Below are 22,231 nucleotides of genomic sequence, written 5' to 3'. Positions count from 1 at the left end.
AATAAAATAAATAAATAAGGTTGTAGTGGATTGGGTAAATAGAACTCACCTTTCAGTATATTTTGGCAAATGCTTAATGTACTCTACTTATACCACTTTACCTATGTAAAATTAGCCTATTGAACAAAACTCTGAAAATATTTTCATAATTAGGTTGTTTTGCGGTTCCATGTACACACCGATAATCTCAGGGGTTCGAAGAAATATGATTGATGTATTGGAAGATTTCTTTCTACTCGATGGATTTGAACTGAAACAACCATGAATACAAAATTTGAAAATTTCTTTTTATTACTTTAGTAAAATAGTGATATATATTTCATTCTATTCTCCAAAGGACGCCTTCACAAGATTTCACACACTAGGACGAAAAGTTTCGTCGAAAACCGACGTCATTGAGGGAAAGAGATATGTTACGCTTCAATGCGCAGGATTTAATCTACAGTAGGAAAATCAAGTCGATATTGCACAGTTTCCCACCTATTGACAGCCTCTGGTTAACCAACCAAATTACCGGTCAAACACAGCTCTCAGGCACCCGGGTAGTCAACAGGCAATCCTTTATCACGTTGATATCCAGATCAGACCCGTTGGCAGCAGCACTAATCGGTATCGTTACGTGCTGATGGTTATCATCGTTCCTACTTCCTGGCATAGTCGACGGTGCACGCTGGATAGCAGTCACTCTTTCTCTCTCCAGAGACATGTTGCTACTAAGATTGGTTAGATCTATTGGGTTCAGATAATACGAGTTGGTCGAGTAGTCCACAAATGCGAAGCCGTCGTCCTGAATGGAGTAGAAAAGAAATACAGTCAGTGTTAGTCGATTCGGTTTGAAACTACCTTTAATTCTTTCAATCTTTACCTTATCTCTGGTGCTAGGCATAGGCGACGATGCCAATGGGGAAGACGAAACTGTGAACGAAAAAAAAAAGTTAAGAATATAAGTGTAAAATTTTTGAATCATTAAATTGTTGAAATGAAAACAAACTACCAAGCCAGTTATCAAAACACTTTTGGAATACATTTTCTCATCTACTCTCAGATAACACGATCTTCAAAAATCATAATGAATTATGAATTCACATGAACGGAAATTAAATGTTTTTCATGTGTTTTTCAATTTTGCAATCTTCTTGCTTCGGATATAGGAAACAATACCGAAAAAAAAAAAATTTGTTCGACGATTGTGCGATTCTGTTGTTATAGCTATGCGAAAACTGGAAGTAAATGCACCTATTTTCATCTTACCCAAAAGGTCAAAGGACCGAGCTGAGACAACAGATCTCACTTGGCGCATCAATGCATAGGGCGCTTAACTTACAAGCCAGTTGTCGTGTGTTAGAGTCCCAAACTGGTGGAAGGATTCTTAGTGTCAATAGGATCGTAGTAGAAGCCATGCAATGATTCTGTACGCTATGAATCGGCTGTAAAGTCTGTTCAATCGGCCAAGTTCCACAAAAGGAATTTAATGCCAGGACTTTGCGTTTCGGTGTAATGATGCCTTTCTCATATTATTTATACCATGACAAATATTACCTAGAAAAATCTACAAATAAAAACACCCTGTTCTTTCGGAACAAGACTTTTCATTTGAATCTAAGTTTATGTAAGCCGGTTCAACCATCTTGGAGAAAAATGAGTTAGATCTTTTTTATGTAGTTTTTGACCACTATTTTCGATATTTCGAGAACCGCTATTGTTGAAGTTGATCCACGGCCAGCAACATATATGGCCTTCAAATTGGAATAGTTTTGAGCCGAATTAAAAAGAATATTTCCTTCTTTTGTATTGCCGTTATACAATTTTTTAACACTCGGATCAAGATGAAATTCAGGAGTTTTTAGGGGATCTTGAGCCTAAGTTTGTGAAAATCGTTCACGCCTACTTTGAGAAAAGTGATTAAGTAATTTGAAATTGAAATTTCTACATTATTCACCCTGTAACCGGAAGTCGGATCAATACGAATTTCAGGAATTTTTTATAACGCATTATGATCTTTCATTGGTATCTAAGTTTGTTAAAATCGGTTCAGTCATCTCCGAGAAAAGTTGATGCAAATATTTCATTTGTTTGCGTAATTCCGGAACCGAAAGTCATATTCGAGTAATGTTCAGGAATACTGTATTTAACCGTGAGTACGTCTTACTTTACTATGGGGAACCTTTCCAAAATTCACCCTGTGAATATCTTGAGTTGTACTAAACGTAGTAACAAAATATCTATCGAATGTGATTAGTAATATGATTTGTGGTTTGTGAATAAATTTGCTTGATTCAGCATGAATAACTCAAAAACTAAATTGTCTTGAACTTTTGGAAATAATGGAGAAAACTCATCACGCTTGCTTGTCTTTTTCGTACTCGCACAAAGGTTTCGAGGTATTCTCAGTCCCAATGTTCAACTGAGTGAGTATACAAAGTTAAACATGGTCGAAAATCGATCTTGTGCTTTGGACGAAATTGGACGTTTTGATAGAAAAACTTCCACCAACAGTGACAAAAACATACCTTTCTGCGTGATAGGAAGCCTCATTTGGATTGGATTCTGGAACTGAATTCTGAAACTAAATTTTGGAACTGAATTCAAATCCTAAATTCTGCTCCACCTGAATTCTGAAGTTAATTTTAAATTTTCAATTCAGTTTCAGAATTTAGTTCCAGAATATAGGTTCAAAAGTTAAAACTAAGACCTTATTTTAGATTCTGGAACTAGAGTTTTGGAACAGGTTTCTTGACTAGTTATTGAAACTAAGTTTACTGTATTGATTTAAGCGCGGAACTCGTATACAGAATTCTGATTCAGGAATTCTACTTCAGAATTCGGGAATAATATTCAAGACATGAATTCTAACTCTGGATACTGGAACAAAATTTTAGATCCTAAATCCGAATAATTTTGGAACTGAATGTAAATTTGATTTTTCCTGCATTCAGTTGTAGAATTTACTCCCTGAACTCAGTTTCAAAATTTCTCAAATTCAGTATCGGAATTCATTCCCAGAAATCAAAACATGCAAGCTGGAATTGAACTCGAAACTTGGGTTCTGGAATTAGATTTTGGATCCTTTATCCAGGATCGGAATTCAAGTTTAGAATTCAGCATAAGTAAATTCGGAATCTGGATTCTAAAAACGAGTCAAGTTTCATAATTTTGGAACTAAATTTATGTTCTGATTTTTAAATCTAGATTCCCAGCCTGAACTTTTCAACTGAATTCTGAGCCTGTCACACATATCGAGTTTAGTTCTTGAATCTAATCCCTGAATTCAAGAATTAAATTGACTACTTGTCAAAATTAGATGAATTCCTTAGTACAGATGCACTGTTACCATTGGAAGGGAAGCAATGAAAGTCGTCTAGGGGTGATCGGGGCCAAGGATGGCTTTTATAGTATCAAAGAATGCTCACTCGCAACTCTTCAACGATTAAATCAGTGCCATCAAAGAGAATCGGAAATCATCGCAACAACAAAAAAACCGGCATGGTACATTTAACATAGAATAGACACTAGTGCGAGAGCGAATTTCTCTCGGTGAACCGTCTGAGAATCAACGGCTAGCACGCTGCTGTGGGGATTCTCTCTGAAGCAACAAACGGTCGCTTATTCTCGTTTCGCGATCCGATTCTGTATGGGCAGTGGATAATTGCGATAGAATCATTTTACTATTGTCGCTTATTCTAACTATGTGCTTATAACCTTTGTATAATTTGTGTCTATGAAAATGTATGTGAATGCTCCACACAAGGGTTTTGAAATATTGCAACCTAGTATGAGAATCATCAAGTCGAATCATCGATTCGATTTTCTGCGATAATTGTCAACTTGCGATTCTCTCTTGGTAAATTCCACACAGCGGCGATCATTATCAGACTGAAATTTTCTATAAGGGCCATGAAATACTCAAAGTATGAAGTGGAGCGAAGAAATGTAGAAAAATTCTCTTGAGGTTCATGCATTGAGAGACTCGAATTCTTGTAGCATCTTCTACCGGATTGAAAATGTTGTATACAATATAGATAAAAATCGAGCAGCTTCTGTCAAATTTTCAGCAATCACCAACACTGATCGGGGCTAGTTGGCCGATCATCTATTGCGATATTGGTGGAGTATTAGGCCACCCATGTTCCGACGTAATTTCAGGTGTTTTTGTGTCGTCGTTTGTACAGGAACCCGTTTAAGACTTTTTGCGGCAGTTTTGAGTAAATTTAGGTTTTTGTACAGCCATATGCGTAACGCGAATCAATTATCAATCAAATTCCGCTGGAAAGTGCTTTAAAAACCCTAAAAACTGGTATGATGGTTTCCAGTGTTCTTTTATTTCTGTTAGTGTAAATCGTGGTTGTTCTCGGAAACATCCATTGGGGTAGGTTGGCCGAGTTGTAAATTTAGTATATTCTGTTGAGGCACTGAATTTATTTAAAAAAAACGTGATTAATCCACCTAACAGCGAGATGATACCTTTTTTTTATCAATCCGCATGTGTTTTTTGCATGGATATTCTGAGGTGTTTTAGTTTTCATGACATTATTTCAACTACCGTCGTTTTAAACGGCAAATTAAGATTTTAATCACTCATTACCCTGTAATGTCGAAACTGCAAATCGAATCGAATTTCAATTTTAACGTGTGACAATCGATTGAACATTCCATGAGATGTCGAAGTAAGTTCCACTTTAGAGTTTTTCGTCATTATTTATGGTACTTCCAGAGCCAGTATTCAGGAACTAGCATAACCCAAAATGATTCGAATGGCCATAAATTATTACGCCAAACTCATCATCTGTAATTCCAGAATCGGATAAAATTCACCAACTATGTATGGGACCTTAAGTCCTTTAATTTGAATTTTTGTTTTTGAAATTCGATACTAGAACCGGAATTCTAAAATCGGTGTAGCCGAAGTCAGTTGAATTCACCTGAGGAGTGTGTAGTCATCTTTGAGAAATTGTAGTGCGAATCAAAATTTGGGGGTACATTCCGAACCAAAAAACGAATACCGCTTAAACTGAAATAAATTTATTTGGTAATCGACTATCCAAATCTGCTAACCCGATAAACCTGATTAATTTATGTGACATGGACATTTTTATACTAATCACCCTGTATCCCCTAAACCAGAAGTCGGATCTGACTAAAAAGTAAGATGATTCATAGGATTTTATGACCTCTCATTTGAGTCATAGATGATTATTAGATTTAATTTGAATCTTAGATCGGTTCAGCCTTCTACGAGAGAGAATGAGTTACATTATTTTAATATCGTTTCACATAACTATCATCCTGTGGTTCCGCAATCAGGAGTCGGATCCAAACGTAATTCAGGAACCTCTTTTGGGAGTATACTACTTTTCATGTGAATCTGAGTTTGTAAAAAACGGTTGAGTCATCTCCGAGAAAATTTAGTGAAATTATTTGTCACACACGCATTTGCTGATCTCGACGAACTGAGTGGTATGGTATATGAAAGTTATGTTCTTCCAGCATTTATTGCTGTAAGTAGTTTAAATCAATATAATTATGGAATTACTTTCAACTCGAAAATGCAGATATCATCTGGGGTGGCATTATGTATCTCGATTCGATTAAAATTTTATCGAATCGAGCACGTTTCGTATTATGGTTCTCGATTCGAAGTCGATCATCGAGCTTCGTTCGACTTCACTCGAAAAAGTATTAATTATCGAGAAGTTTTGGCATTATGGAACCAAAACAATCGAGCTCGTAAACGACTGAACACGATAAGAAATGGTCGAAAGCCTTATTACTATCGACTATGAGTTTTCGAATACGTTTCTTTTTTATTTGAAGGTAGTTATCTATAACATCTTAGGTTTTCATAAACATATTAGTATTGATAATCTTTCTTCTAATGCATTGTTTTGTATATCATTATATATTTTGTGTGTTTGGCATATTATGTACAAGTCGAACTATTTAAAATCATATTAATTGAAAGCTACGTGGTATTTATTTAAAATAACAATAGTAAGTCGAAACTAATCTATGCCCAGTAACTGTAGTTTGTAATCAAATTTCTGATACCAGTAGACAGAAAACGTCGCTCAAACGGATTCTGGGAAAAAGCATATTCGCTTGATAACCATGAACCTGCAGAACCTAAAAGCCTTTGACTAAATTTACACATATGGATGACGTTAATTGTATTAGACTATACATGAAAAACACAGAATTTTGTTTATTATAATTTCAAAAGTTCATCTAAAAATTGTGTACAAGAACACGTTAGAAAAAATTCTTTACGTTTTCAAATGGATTGGAAACGAATCTGCTTCTTGATTTAAATTTCAGAAATGTGTTCATGTTAATTTCGTGACAACTTAAAACCGCAGTATTACAAACATTTTTCTTCTTTTCAGTACTTGAACCGAATAAATGTAATCGAAAATACTCAAACAATAATTCACAGTTTAATTTTTTTTCATGATTGCAATGTATATGGGTTTGTTTACATATGTTTGTTATGACAGTTCGAGCAGCGTCAGTTGAAATCAAGTACCACATTGTTAGGATCTCGATCACGAGGTCGAAAGCGATACGTAATGCCACAATTCAGTCGAATCGACTTCAAATATAATCGTTTCGAGCAACTCGATTCGAGATGCATAATATCAGCCCTGGTTTACATATGCCATATTCGAACGATTATGTTGCCAAAAACGAACCGTGCTTAAATCGGTCCGAGGCAAATTGTCATGAAAAAGGATGCTGTACACAGTCTGTTTAGTACTAAGAAACAATTGTATGTAACAGAGATCTCGACCTCTTAGTTGAAAACACATATACAGACACACACACATACACACACACCGACATTTGTTCAGTTCGTCGAGCTGAATCGATTGGTATATGACATTCGGCCCTCCGGGCCTCGGAAAATTTTTCTAAAGTTTGAGCGAATTCTATACCTATTTTTTATATATATAAAAAAGGTAAACACGGGGTTGTTGTTTTGTTTTTTCCACCGCACTGCAGTCTCTGATGCGTGTATGACAAACAACCCTGGCACAAAACAATGACTATTCACGACATTCCAGAAATCGTAGCCAGTGCATTTTCATTTGCATGCATACCGAACAATATTCAAGTTGGTTCCAGAATGTCTGGTGTGTGCCCCTTCAATTCTGAAATTTTTCCTCCTGGGGAGTTCCTGACAGGATTTGTAACAGATCGACCCAACCCCGATCAAAACTTGTCCAATGGCATAGAGTTTGTTGCAGATGCAGTGTTCCTTGAAGGCGTAATACCTCTCCCCAAGGCGAGTGCACGAACTTATTTGAAGAAGCAACAAGGTCGCAAACGTCGATCAACCCAAATATTGACAGATTCCCCAATAAGAGCAGCATTAAGGAAAAAATTGAAAGCAAACGTAAGCGTACGCTAGTGGAGGAAAAAAAGTAGCGAGAGCTATTATCAGGTTATCCAAATCTACCAGAGTTGAAATAAATAAAAAAGAGAAACTTTTCAATGTGAACTGAGTTGTTTCCACTAATAATCGTTTTCCATTGATGCATTTGATGTGTTTCACATATTTCATCATACTCGGCTAACCTACCCCGGCCCTCGGGTTATTTGGCCGATTTTTTCCTCCGCATTTGCTTGTGAACAACTTTTTCCCTGATTTTTCTAGAGTTATGAAAAAAATCACAAATGTGCTCAAAAGATATATCTTCAAGACAACGTAAACCGTTTATCAAAAAGTCTAATCAGAATGAGTACAGAAATTCCGAAACGAAAACTCGGCCAACTAGCGCCGGTCTCCCCTATATTACGAAATATAAAAGAAATATGTCAGTTTTATTTGTATTCGCATCCTCCAGTTATGTCTGTGACATTACCCACCCGCCTTTATTTTTTTCATTCGAATCAAAGTTTGTGAAAATCGGTTGAGCCATTTCTGAGAAAAGGGTCAGAATTCGTAAAAACACAAAAATACTATTTTTATATTTTGTTCATGTGTTGACAATTTGATTATGGATTGAGTTGGTATCACTGGGAGTTCGATGCGGTGCCTAAGTGTTGCTCTAAAAAAAATTCTTATTTCAATGTGTATCAAACAACTTTAGAAAAGTAATTGGTCGAAACAGTTATTTTGAGTGATAGTGTAGCAGTGGCAAGTGTGTGTTGAGTAGTTAAAAGAATTCTTTTTTGAATAATGCTGATTCGCGAAACAGAAAAATGTTCAAGCGACGGATACTGCGAATTTTCCGCCCAAAATTCAACTATGTCAATTGATCGAAGCGCCATCTGCATACAATTGTCGGTGTTATCAGATTTATGTTTTCACATTTATATGAAATATTTGAAAATTTACAAATCAATCGTGTGATTCAAGCTGAAAATCTAAAATTGGTTTGCCGTAAACGCATCCGCGAGAGTTTATTTTATTTTATTTTTTCAGTAGTGGTGTGTCATCTCGTGTTGCTTACAGCAATTCGAATAGGAGAGACCACTAGTATCTTGGTGAGATCGTTCACGTTTTTCTTATATACAATGTCTTATATTTCTCCTTACTAAAAATCGGGCTAGACTAAACTCGATTATTCGGGGAACGTTTGATCAATGGATCTATTTTTCTTCGGGTTAAACTGCAAGGAGAATCCATTTGGTATTTTATGATTATGAGGGAGTAGATATCGACATTATTTCGTATCGCTTAAAGCGTTGTTGTTCGATTGATGATGATTGAGTGATATCTTGCCAGTATTACGGCTATTGAAAAAAAACTGAACACTATGAATTCAATGTATTAATTGATAGCGTATCTCCCGACAGCCGGTTGCCCGGAATTTTACAAGTTTCGGAAGAAATTTCGTATTTTAATAGGCAGCACATATTAATACAAATCGCGACAAAATTGCAACGTATTCTCGGTAGCTGGCTACGTAGAGCAATAAACACATAATAATATTATTCGAAAATTTACCAACAAGCAACCCCTTTCTGTGATGCATGTGGAAATGCAGAGGATTCCTCGGTTTTTAGTAGTAACATGCATTGGACTAACAAGTAGATCTGCATTCGAACGTGGCTGGCGTCGGTATTGATCAGCATACAGGGATTAATGCAGTTTACACAATGTGAAATTGCGTGCTATTCTCAAGTACATTATATCAGAAAAAAACATTTGGATAATTTGAATTTTGAATATATGGTAACATATTTTAATGAAACTTTCACAGATCGTAGATAATACAATAAACTTAAACTTATTGTACATAAATGACGAATAATTTTTTTTCATTGTGTTCCGTACATTTTTTGAAAACAATTGATTTATTTTCAATTGTTTCAAAATCTAGTTCTGGAACCCAAGTTCCAAATTTAATTTCAACATGCAGGTTTATATTTCTGGAAATGATCGTCAATTGACGATGGACTCCTAGTTGATTGCTATGACGGTAGATCGCTGGCGTGTTGTCCGGCTTTCGTTGGTAACTACACTCCACGTCATAAGCCGTCCGGTGAACCCCGAGAAAAGATCAAAACTTGTTCTAATCGTAAAGAAAAATGGTCCATAGACAAACGAACCTGCGCAAGCATTATCATCGATGATGTCATTTATATCATTTTCTACCACATCATGTCGAAATTTAAGTTATGTAAAATACATTAAATGATTTACTTTTAAATTAGTTATCATCAATTCTCAGTTCAGTCAAATCTAAATATAATCTGTTGTAAGAACCTAATTAACAATAGAATAAATTTTTAGCTAACCGTACTATTAGATATAAGCACATTTGCACACATTTCACGTTTACTTTTCTTACTAACTTTTAATTTTACATATTATAATTTTAACCTTTCAAGCTAAAAACTGATACTGAGATACTTTTGTACAATTTAAAGTGGCTTAGATTTTTCTTCATCCACTCGGTATAAGTTTTAGTTTCCGTCGCGCACTTCTGTCTTGCTGGACAGTCACGGTCTTAAGATTTTGATTCATTTCTCGCTAAGCTGTTTTATTCGATAAGGACTGAGCTTAGTAGGTCGCGTAAAACCACGTGGCTCGCTGTGCGTATTACATTACGCTCTCTCGCATATGTGCAAAATGACTCTCGATGTGGCCGGGTGGCCAAGAAAGTTTTGATATTTTCGGTAACAAGTTTGACTACATCACATAAAATCCAATAAAGCTACCGCTTGTTTGGCAGCCTTTTTGAGCCGATTTTATTTCTCTCTCATGTTTCGTTACGTTATTAGGGAACTGGAGCAGAAAACAATGGCGCCGCCTTTGAAATCAACTTACATTCACAAAAATAACATTCACTTCATTTTTATCGCGACAACATATATGTTTTTATGCACTAATAGCATCTAAATTAAATTATCTAGACATTGTCAGGGTAGATTTTTGATCCATGCTTTTGAAGGCGAGAAATTCAATGAACAAGTTGAAAGTTGCCGTTTTCAGCTATGCAATTCATGCTCCAGAAAAATAACTTTCCCGACCGCTAAAGTCAATGAATCATTCTGAAATTTTCACAGAATAATCTAAACTAATATTCTAAGAGATTGTCAGTTGGGTTTTTTGATATTCGTCACCGTCTCTGAGAAAATCATATTTGAAACGTGAAAATGGCCCTCTAAATACCCTAAAACACACTGTCCTCAGCCCTTAATGTTGTGAAACACGACTGACATTTATTGGAATGTAACCAAAATTCCCGACAAAAATGTATACTTTGACAGGTCGTATATTGTTTGGCAACACGGTCTCACGTGGTTCCATTGTTGGGCGAACCCCACCAATCCTCAATGCTCAAACCACTATTGAAGAATCCAACCAACTCTTTTGCGATCGCTGCGCTGCTCGAGTGGCAAGCTTTGAACTAAGCGATGGTGATAATTTTCAGATTTTGCTTGAAGATTCGAATAAAATGCCGGGTTTTTATTTTTTTCTTATGAATCAAATACTAACATACAAAAACGTGTGAAAGTTTGGTAAAAAAATCGATCAACAATGATTCAGTAACTTTCCGTGGTATGTTAGATTGATATTTATGGCGGAATCGTAATATGAAATATCAAATTAAAAGAAGTGAGGTTGGGTACTGTTTTCATATCAGGGAACTTTTATTGGTTATATGGTTTGATTTTGAGATTATTTGATAAATTTTGATCAAAAGTTGTTTTACTCGTCTATTGACTCATGTTTTATCATCTAAATCAAATCTGTATGTGAACTGAAAATTTCAAATTTCATCTGAGATTTTCAAGTATAGGACAATTTTCAATCATATGTTTGATGACAACACGTGAATAATCATTTTTTTACCCATATTTGTAAGGTTTTGCCATCTGCATGCGTTCAAACTCAAGTAAATTGAAAAACTCAGTTCGGTTTCACATCTCATCCAAGTCAGTCGATAAACCAAAACCGCTTACGTTCGGGACAGAAGAAACCAAGCACAGTATTGTGTAGTGAACAATAGAACGATCTCGAAATGAGTGAATCAAATGAATAAAAGCTACCGCCGGTGCGAAAGAATACAATTATTGTTGACTTCAGACGGTGCAAAATTCGACCTTCGATACGAGAACTTGAAGGTTTGCTTAAGAAGCAAATGCATCTTGACATTAAACGTGTGCATTTACTTCAATGCAATAAGACCAATAATGTTGTTTATATCCAGTTCTATAAAGAGTTGGATGCAATTCAATTCACTAAAGACAATAATAATGTGCACTATGTGGAGCATGAAAATATCAAGTACAACATTCCAGTATATATGGAAGATAGTGCTTTAGAAGTGCGTGTGCATGATCTTCCCTCAAGCGTCATCGATCCTTATATTTGCAAAACCATGTCCCAATACGGAGAGATTCTCTCTATCGAAAAAGAAAAGTGGAAGAATTTTTTCCTCGGTATTCTAAATGGCGTACGTTTGTTATGCATGCGCTTGAGGAGGCCTATACCTTCTTATGAGACATTCGGTCAGGATACAAGAATCCCGTGCAAATCACTTGTTACCTATGACAATCAGTTGGCCACATGTCAATATTGCCAAAAAGCTGTTCACTACGGTAAGCCATATGATAAACCGGATAAGGAGACAACTATACCAAAGAACAACGGTGCTTCCTTCACACCAACCCCAAACAACCCCAGTACACATGTAACAGTCACCAACAACAGTGAAGCGAAACCATCCAACGTATCCCCTATAGAACAGAGTACACCAGCTGCAATTAACAGCTTACCATCTAACCAACCAGCAAACTGCAAACAATGTACAACAAGGCGCATCTACAGCAACTAGCAACGAAATCAACAACAATACCACGGCAATGGATGACTAGACGAACCACGAACAAACTGCCCCTCAATCCTCTCAGGAGGAAAATGGAAGCTACTCTCCCCCTAGAAAAAGGGTGATAACGAGATCCAATACAAAAAAAATTATCTAAAAACTCAGCTAAATCGGCCACGTAAAGCTTGTACGCAAATAGGCCTGAATAAAATATCTTTTTAATAAAAAAAATTGAAAAATTCGTCCAAAATTTTTTCTAAATACATGGGATATGTCAAAAGAATCATCATAACGCTATCTCGTGGTGATCACTCTAATTGGATCTTCAATAGAGTCACCACACGAACGGTGCAATCGACACGGCCTATTCCAAGAATCTAGTTCAGCAAATGGAATAAAGTCTCAAATTTTGAACCTGTACTCTGGAACTAAATTCTAAAACTGAATTCTGAAACTGAATTGTAAATCTAAACCAACTTCAGAATTCAGGTAGACCCAAATTAGGATCTGAGTTCTGTTCCAAAATTCGGGCTTAGAGTTCAGTTCCTGAACCCAATCCAAATAAGGCTTTCTACCACGCAGAAGGTATGTTTTTGTCGCTGTTGGTGGAAGTTCCGTCCAAAGCACAAAAAGAAATGATCGATTTTCGAACATGTTTAACCTTTTATACTTGTACAGTTGAACATCGGGACTGAGGCTACGTTCAACTTAGATTTTGAGTTATTTATGCTTGACGTACACTGTTGAAATTTTAAGCACAAATTGCTGGTAATATTTCTGATGGCATGTAAAAGGAATTATGTTGCTACGTTTAGCACAATTTGAGATATCCACGATCAAGATCTACCCATTCTTTCACAGGACGAATTTTGAGAACGCTTTCCATTGTAATTAAGATATGTTCACGTCAAACCGTAAGCAATATATCGGTAGTATAATAACACTAGCTGAATTACCGGTGTTGCTCGGAAATGTTTCGTGAAGACAAGGCGGATTTTTTTTTAGAAATTGTCTATAAATACCTTCTTAGTAACCTCCGAGTTTCATATGTATATGTGCTTGTAACGTATTTGAATTTTTATGTATATGTGTTTGTAACGTGCTTCCGTACTTCCTCATCACATTCGATCTACAATACCTTTGGCTTCCATGGCTATAAACACTTGTAACTCCCCCTCTTTATAAAAAATTTTAGGAGATCATTATTTCCACGTAGTTGCTCAAAAATTTTCTATCTGTTAATGATTCTTTTATAACGAAAGGCTGTTTAACATCATAACATGTAGTATAGTATAACGTTTTTATATCATTTATTTTACCCCGGCTTTAACTATTTTGGTCGTTCACCGGGGAGGAAAACCTATAGAAATACGATTCAGTTAATACAAATGTTGTTGTAAATTTATTTCCATCACCTTGAGTCGACAGTTTTCTCAATTTACATACAAAATGGCCATTGATTTCCTAAATTTAGATCAATGTTGAGAATACTTATTCCCCGTCTCTCTTGTGAATATTTTTGTGAACTTCACTTAGTTGCTAGAAATATGCTGTAACAATTAGTGAAGAAGTATCAATTTTTCGTTAAACCCGATAAATTTTCCCTAACACTTTCCAATTTCGGGGCACTTGCTACATCCCCTCACCCTCAAAATAACCTCATAATCTATTTTGATTTACCTTCCTTTATGTCAGTAAACTTATCGCCTAGATCTAGATCTCCTCCATGATTACCCTGAGTAGTGTAGAAATTATCTGTGCTTTTCACAAAATATCGAATCCCACCTTTTGTACATGTGCCAAACTTGAAAATTGATCATCTCTGAAGAGCAAGAAGTATCTGTGCCAAATTTGATAGCAATCCGTTCAATAGTTCCGGAGTTATGCCGTTACAAACATTACTTCACCCTTTTTAAAGGCACGTACTACATTTACCTCACACGAATACCCTTATAATCATATCTAAGTTGCGCACAAAGTATCTATGGTTTTCAAAAAGTATCGATTCTCGTCAAATTAAATAGATTTTTTCATGACCCCTGTTAAGGACAGTTGCTACGCTCCCTTCCCCTGATAGGTAAATGCAGTGTTTTTATGCATTTCAATAGCCATACAATTGACCGACGCAGTCCAGTTCAGTGCTATAGCTTAATGCCTAGGGTTACTTGGGTAAAATATTACCATTATAAAGAATTATTAAATTCATGGGAAAGGATCATCATTAAACACGGCTTAACACAAGCTCAGTAGAATCAGTCAATATCCTGGTATAATATTTTTCTCAAGAAAACGTCCGAATATCGCTAGTGGGCTCCGGGGAAACAGAAATCTGTCGGAGGTCGGCATCTATTAATTTCCTGTCGATTTCATGATTCCAGTACACCGTATGTAAAGTATTATTTTTCATTCGTTCAAACAGTTCATCCACTTGTTAGTCAAATTTGCGGGCGTTTGATTCAATTAATAAATTTTTATTTTACATTAAATACGCAAGAAACTTTGGGGAGTTAAAAAAGTAGATTATTTTAAATGTTCAACAGTTGTTCGAGTTAAAGTATATGTCGAATAAAAATGATCGAAGGAAGTTCATCAAAAACTTAGCCAGTGAATAAAAATCCCAGATTCACACTCACTTCCAGTCATTCTGTACAGACGTCAGCTGCCAGTAATTAACCGGGACATAATTTGATTGCCTTGATACTTACTCATATTGAATCGTGCCGGAATCACATCCGGATCTGGCTCGTCATCATTCGAGTCCTTTGAAGTGTTTTTCTCCCGCAAACTGGCCCGTAGCTGCTGCTGGTTGTGCGTTTGCACGTTTTTCAGCTTTTGTGTACGCCGGATACCGAAATCATCAAATAGATAGCATTTGCGGGGTGGGAAAAGCATTCGAATCAACATTGGGATTGGGTTAATTTGTGTGATGGTGTGTTTGCATGAATGAAAGAGTTCATTTACGAGTTACGGTGGACTAGCTATTGTTAGGCTGACGAGGCGCAATGAGGGATGAGTGAAACAAATTGAGTCGAAGAGGCTCTTACCTTCAAACAGTTAGTTCCGCACTCGAAATCGCTGGTTATCACAATATTTTTTGTTTGCTGTGCCATTTTCATATCACTCCGTTCGTCTTCTCTCCGTCGACAGCAGCTGGCCCAGCAGCGCCTGAGGTACGCTTTGGTCGATATCGAGAGGATCAATATTGTGATGGTAAGCAGGACTCCGAGGGCTATTGGAAGCCATTCGGTTGAGTGTTTGCTCGCTGCAATTATTAGCCGATCAGTCAGTCAGTTTGTACAGTTGAAGAGGATTAGATTGGAGAATGTGTACAGGATTTTTGCATTCATTGAACACCTACCCAGCCGAAGCGGACGAATGTGACCGATTTCGAAGTCAGGTATAACCACACCCGCACTGTGTCCCTTCTGGTTGACGGAGTATATCACGCACGTCAGGGAGTGGTTTTCCAGCGACATCAGGCCTGCTAGCTTATCCAGTCGGTCAAGGAAGAAGTACGGTTCATGCTTGTTGGAGAAATTGAATCTAGGAAAAGGAGACACAAAAAAAACAATTCGCTTGAAATTACTAATTAAAGCTAAATATTGTTGATAACAACAAATCAGTTTACCGAAGAAACTTTTTCTTTGCAAATTATTTGGTTTCATTGGAACGCAAACTTCCATTACTTTCATTTGGACGGTTTCAATTGTCAAAGATTTCTCAAATTCTTGAGTCATGCAAATATTATTTCCTTTTTACATAGTTTTGTAAAATTATCAATACGGTACGACCACTTTGTTGTAGTTTGTTAAAAAGATGGCTTTTTGGTCAAATGGTGCTTTGCAAAATATTATTTTGCGTTAAAGGCCGACGTTTCGAAGGAATATCCCTTCATCTTCAGGGCAACTATAATATTAACATACAGAAATTAGTCACAATTTTCACACTATACAATTAAATACAAATTGTTTACTCACAACGACAACAAATATATTTTTTTTTAAATAACTATTTATTGGAATATGAGTTAAAATTAAATTAAATTATTAAGATTTAAATTGGGTGTTCAGCCACAAGTGGTGACTTTTCAGCCCTGTTGTATATATATGATTTGGTTATTACCATGAAGACATCATTTGCTTCCGCAATTCTGAGATTTTTGTGTAGGGAAAATTCTAAACCTACTTGTATTGTGTAATGGGGAAAAGGAACTTATATACTAACTTACTAACTAATACAGAGAGCGAATCGATTCAATTGAAGATTGCATCGATTTTTTGTCGGAATTTGCTTATAATATTATGTGACATTACATCTAATGGTTCTATATTTGTGAGTCTGTGTAACTCATTTGTACTAAACCAGGGAGGACGCTTCAGAATCATTTTCAGAATTTTATTCTGAATCCTTTGAAGCGTTTTCTTCCTGGTGGAACAACAGCTTGACCAAATTGGTACCGCATAAAGCATGGCTGGTCTGAAAATTTGTTTATAAATGAACAATTTGGTTTTTAGACAGAGCTTAGAATTTCTGTTTATAAGAGGATATAAACATTTAATATATTTATTACACTTTGCCTGGATTCCTTCAATGTGATCCTTGAAAGTGAGTTTTTTGTCATACGTTAAACCTAAGTATTTAGCTTGATCAGACCATGTCAATTCTAAGCCATTCAATTTGAGAATGTGATTATTGTTTGGTTTAAGAAAAGAAGCTCTTGGCTTGTGAGGAAAGATAATTAATTGCGTTTTTGCTGCATTTGGTTTAATTTTCCATTTTGACAGATCACTGAAAATATTTAAACTTCTTTGTAGGCGACTGCAGATCACTCTTATAGTATGTTCACATTAGCGCTGATATCAAGTGATATACGGATATACTTGATATCCGATGATATCATGTGCGATATCACATGATATCCCATACAATTTTATGTCATCGCGTATCACCATTTTGGCATGATATCCGGGATATCATGTACGATATCATGTCGAGTTGTCAAAAATCGCTACTAGCAACACGGATGATGGCATTGAACGTACTCATTTATAAACGTCACTTTGAGAGTGACAATAAACAATCATTATAATTTTAAATTTTTCAACGAATACTGGGGTTCGGAAACCATTCATTGCAAGACTTCAATTATTGATTGAATTGTAGGAGAGAAAAGCAATATTATTGATCTTACTCCTAATGGGAACATTCAATATGACAACTTGATTGTCAAACGATATCATTTCGATCATATGTGAACACTTCGACATGATATGCATATCATCTCGGTATATCAAGTGATATCAGCGCTAATGTGAACATGGTATTAGATTTCTACCTGTGGCTAACAGACTGGTGTCGTCACAGAATAGCGATTTCTGACAACCAACGGGTAGATTTGGAAGATCAGAAGTGAAAATATTATACAAGATTGGAGCTACACTCGAACCCTGCGGAACACCGGCTCGTACGGGTAGCAATTCAGATTTACAATTCTGATAGCTAACCTGAAGAGTACGATCAGTTAAATAATTTTGAATCATTTTGATCAAATAAATAGGAAACTGGAAATCAGACATTTTTGCTATTAAACCTTTGTGCCAAACACTGTCAAATGCTTTTTCTATGTCTAGAAGAGCAACTCCAGTGGATAACCCAGAAGATTTATTTGCTTTTATCATGTTCGTTACTCTGACAAGTTGATGAGTAGTTGAATGTTCATGGCGAAATCCAAACTGCTCTGGTAAAAAAATTGAATTCTCATTTATATGAGTCATCATTCTCAACAAGATAATTTTTTCAAAAAGTTTACTGATAGAAGAAAGTAAGCTAATTGGGCGATAACTTGATGTTTCTGCTGGGTTTTTATCAGGTTTTAGGATAGGAATTACTTTAGCGTTTTTCCATCTTTTTGGGAAGTAAGCTAATGAAAAACACTTGTTGAAAACTTTAACCAGGAGTCTCAAGGCAACATCGGGAAGATTTTTAATAAGAATATTAAAAATTCCATCATTACCAGGAGCCTTCATGTTTTTGAGTTTCCTAATAATTGATTTAATTTCATCAAAATTCGTCTCAATAATGTCATCGTGTGATAACACTTGGGTTGAAATATGATCATATTTCAGTGAGACTTCATTTTCAATAGGACTCACAACGTTCAAATTAAAATTGTGGACACTCTCGAACTGCTGAGCTAGTTTTTGAGCCTTTTCACCATTTGTAAGAAGTATTTGATTTCCTTCCTTGAGAGCAGGAATTGGTTTCTGAGGTTTCTTAAGAACCTTAGAAAGTTTCCAGAAAGGTTTAGAATATGGTTTAATTTGTTCAACTTCTTTAGCGAAATTTTCATTTCGCAAAAGAGTAAATCTATGTTTAATTTCTTTTTGTAAATCCTTAACTATGTTTTTCATAGCAGGATCACGAGAACGTTGATATTGTCGTCGACGAACATTCTTCAACCGAATGAGCAGTTGAAGATTGTCATCGATGATAGGAGAATTTAATTTAGTTTGAGCTTTGGGAACTGAAAGATTTCTAGCTTCGATAATATAATGATTCAAATTATCAATTGCTGTGTCGATGTCCGCAGAATTTTCTAAAATAGTTTCATGATCCACATGATTTTCAATGTGAGATCTGTAATCCAACCAATTAGCTCTATGATAGTTGAATATAGAACTAATTGGATTAATTATAGCTTCGTTGGAAAGTCTGAATGTTACAGGAAGATGATCTGAGTCAAAGTCAGCATGAGTAATCGGTTCACTACAAATGTGACTTTGATCTGTTAGAACCAGATCAATTGTAGACGGGTTTTTCACGGAAGAGAAACAAGTAGGATTACTGGGATGAAGAACTGTGAAGTAACCAGCTGAGAGTTGATTATGAAGTATTTTACCATTACTGTTATTTTGCCTACAATTCCACTGGACATGCTTAGCATTTAAGTCCCCTATTACGAAAAATTTCGATCGATATCTTGTAAGTTTTTGCAAATCGCCTTTAAAGAAATTTAATTGTTCGCCGGTGCATTGGAATGGCAAATATGCTCCAGCGATGAAATAAATTCCATGAATGGTTTCAACTTCGATTCCCAAGCTTTCGATAACTTTAGTATTGAAAGAAGGTAAAATTCGATGTTTAATTTGCCGTTGGACAAAAATGGCAACTCCACCACCCATTCCAGTAAACCTGTCAAATCCATGAACCACATAATGTGGATTACTTTTCAATTTGACATTTGGTTTAAGAAAAGTTTCTGTCACAATGGCAATATGAATTTTGTGAACTTTGAGAAAATTATAAAATTCATCTTCACTCGATTTCAAAGATCGAGCATTCCAATTTAAAATATTCAAATAATTATTTAACATCACTGTTAAATTTTAAATTCATTATAATATTATTTGCAAATTTCCATCCGATTTGAAATGCTTCAAAAAGTGATGAAGTCGAATTCATTTGGATGATCATTTGAAAAAGTTGATCTTGTAGGTAGATCATTTTATTTTCAGTTATATCGCCTAAATCGACTTCATTTAAAGAAGCGAATGGCATTGAAGGAATATTTGTAGGTAGACTGCCATTAGAAGAAGATGATTTGGCCGGTCTACTTATTAATAAATTGTTTTCGTTAGAAGAAGAACTGCAAGGCGGTCCTGTGTTTTGATTATTTACATTAGAAGAAATAGGTGATAGATTTCTACCTAAAATACCAGCATAACTGACATTAGAAGAAGATGATGACGAGGTTGATCTACCTGTCAATAAATTGTTTTCGTTAGAAGACGAATTGGCAGGCGTACCTGTTTTTTGTTTCGAAGAAATCAGTGCCTTAAAAGAATTAGGCGTGGCATTTGTAACGGTTTTTTGATTTTCAGGTATGTTCTGTAAATTTAAGGTCGTTGATTTGACTTGTTGTCGAAGCGAATGAGCGTTTAAAATTTTTTCCCTGACAGGACATTTCAAATAATTGGATTTATGATTTCCATTGCAATTTGAACATGAAAATTTATCAGTGGTTTCATTCATTGGACAAACGTGTTTCGAATGCGATTTACCACAATTCAAACACCGTATATCCATATGACAATTTTGGTTCCATGGCCGAAGCCTTGGCAACGACGACATTGCGTTAAGTTTGCAATACGATTATGCCGTTTATAATGTTCCCAATGAATTTTAATGTGGGAAATGAAACGTACTTTTTCTAAAATTTTCAAATTGTTTACATCACTTCGATTGAAGTGTATTAGGTAAAGTTCATGGGAAATTCCAGAGCGTGGTTTAGAAGTACCATTCGCTCTTTTTTTCATAAGTATTACTTGGGAAGGGGCAAAACCAAGCAATTCTTTTAGTTCATTTTTAATTTCATCAATACTTTGATCATTTGATAATCCTTTCAAGACAGCCTTGAAGGGTCTGTCTGATTTTATATCATATGAATAAAATTTATGAAGTTTCTCGGACAAATATCGAATAAGACGTTCGTAATCTTCCAATCCATCCACCAAGACTCGACATTCTCCTCTTCGTCCGATTTGAAATGAGACTTTTACTTCCGGGAGAAAAGTAGAAAGCTCAGTACGGAATGCTTTGAAGTCGGAAATCATCACTGTCACTGGTGGCATAGATTGATGTTTCTTCCCAGAACGACAAGCGTCCATTTTGGGAATTTTTGAAGAATTTTCTTCTATGTCGCTACAATCGGATTCAGGAAGAATCTCGTAAATATTGTTAGACGGCATAGGATCAACGGAAGGGAAATCCGTCCGTTGTCTTTTATTTTTACATTCAGATTCTATAAGATCGTGAATGTTATTAGAAAAATGTTGAATAACGGATTGTGATTTATTCCGTATTGAATTATTTTTAGCCTTAGGCTTGTTGCCTTTCCGGTTGGACGCAGGCATTTTTGAAATTAATGAAATTTTAAATTAAATTAACTAGGCTAAATTAGTCTTCGATTAGACTCCTAGCTAGCCTTAAAAAAGGCTGATTAATTTCTTAGTCACTCTAATATCACTCTTTGTATCACTTAGTCACTCTAATATCACTCTTTGTATCACTTAGTCACTTAGTTAGTGATTCAGGTAGCCTTGAAAAAGACTGAAGACTTGAATCAATGAAACTCTAGGTAGCCAGAAAAAAAATTCCAGGAGCCAAGAGCTATACGCGTGCGGTGCGAACGACTGTTCAACACCGACTGACAACAAATATTTTTTCGTCAAGTGGATTGGAACATTGAAAATGGTCAAAAACGGGAATGGCTACTCTACACTAAAAGCACAAACATTGTAAAAACCCTTCTTAATCCACCTAGTGGTGTGATAATGCCTTTCTCTTCTTTCATAACAGTCTCATGAAAATATATTTCATACTTTTATTAAATAATTTCGGATACTAATTTTTAAACAAATTGATTCAGATTGATTCGAGTAGTTCACAAAAGCATGCTTCAGTGTTTATGTCACACAGTCAGCTTCATTTTTCCAAACTAGTGCTTGACATTTGCGTTGCCTATTTGTATGAGAACAGTGATGCTAATCTAAAAACCTGTTTTAATCCACCTAGTGGTGTAATGATGCCTTTCTCATATAAATCATACTATCATATATAATACTGTGGTATTCTTCAAAATAATTCTCTGCGATTCTTGAAAGAATGACCGAAATCGGTTTGTTGATGATAATGATGGTCCCACCTCATACCCCTACAAAGGTGTGAGCAGAACGAGTTATCTAAATGATAATTAGTATTTTGCACATATCTTAACCAGTAAACAAAAGAAAACGATCTGATTAATCTAGCAGGTATAAATTCTTCTTCAAAAGAACGACTGACCACAAAATAACATTAAAATATTTCGGATTTACTATCCAGGGTTAATCAAGAAAATTTCCAACCCGGGAAGATCCTTGATCACATCAGGAATCGAACCCGATATTTTTACC

The 22,231-nt window shown here is 35.7% G+C and overlaps 1 protein-coding gene across 5 annotated transcripts in view; it reads right to left on the bottom strand.

The window, feature by feature from the left end:
* Positions 1-266: 266 nt before the first annotated feature.
* Positions 267-22,231, bottom strand: part of LOC131427403 (nephrin-like) — a 219,118-nt gene continuing 197,153 nt past the window's right edge. For all 5 annotated transcript variants that reach the window (XM_058590556.1, XM_058590557.1, XM_058590558.1 and 2 more), the window contains 5 exons: positions 15,637-15,821; positions 15,323-15,540; positions 14,984-15,107; positions 866-915; positions 267-787 (listed from right to left, as the gene is read on the bottom strand). In XM_058590556.1, the coding sequence (XP_058446539.1) occupies positions 518-787; positions 866-915; positions 14,984-15,107; positions 15,323-15,540; positions 15,637-15,821 (847 nt within the window). In that variant the 3' untranslated portion in view covers positions 267-517. The remainder of the gene's footprint in view (positions 788-865; positions 916-14,983; positions 15,108-15,322; positions 15,541-15,636; positions 15,822-22,231) is intronic.

This window comes from Malaya genurostris, chromosome 2 (assembly GCF_030247185.1).
Source record: "Malaya genurostris strain Urasoe2022 chromosome 2, Malgen_1.1, whole genome shotgun sequence".
NCBI classification, from domain to species: Eukaryota; Metazoa; Arthropoda; class Insecta; order Diptera; family Culicidae; genus Malaya; species Malaya genurostris.
The sequence above is the reverse complement of the archived record's forward strand: the minus strand, read 5'-3'. Positions and strand labels throughout refer to the sequence as shown.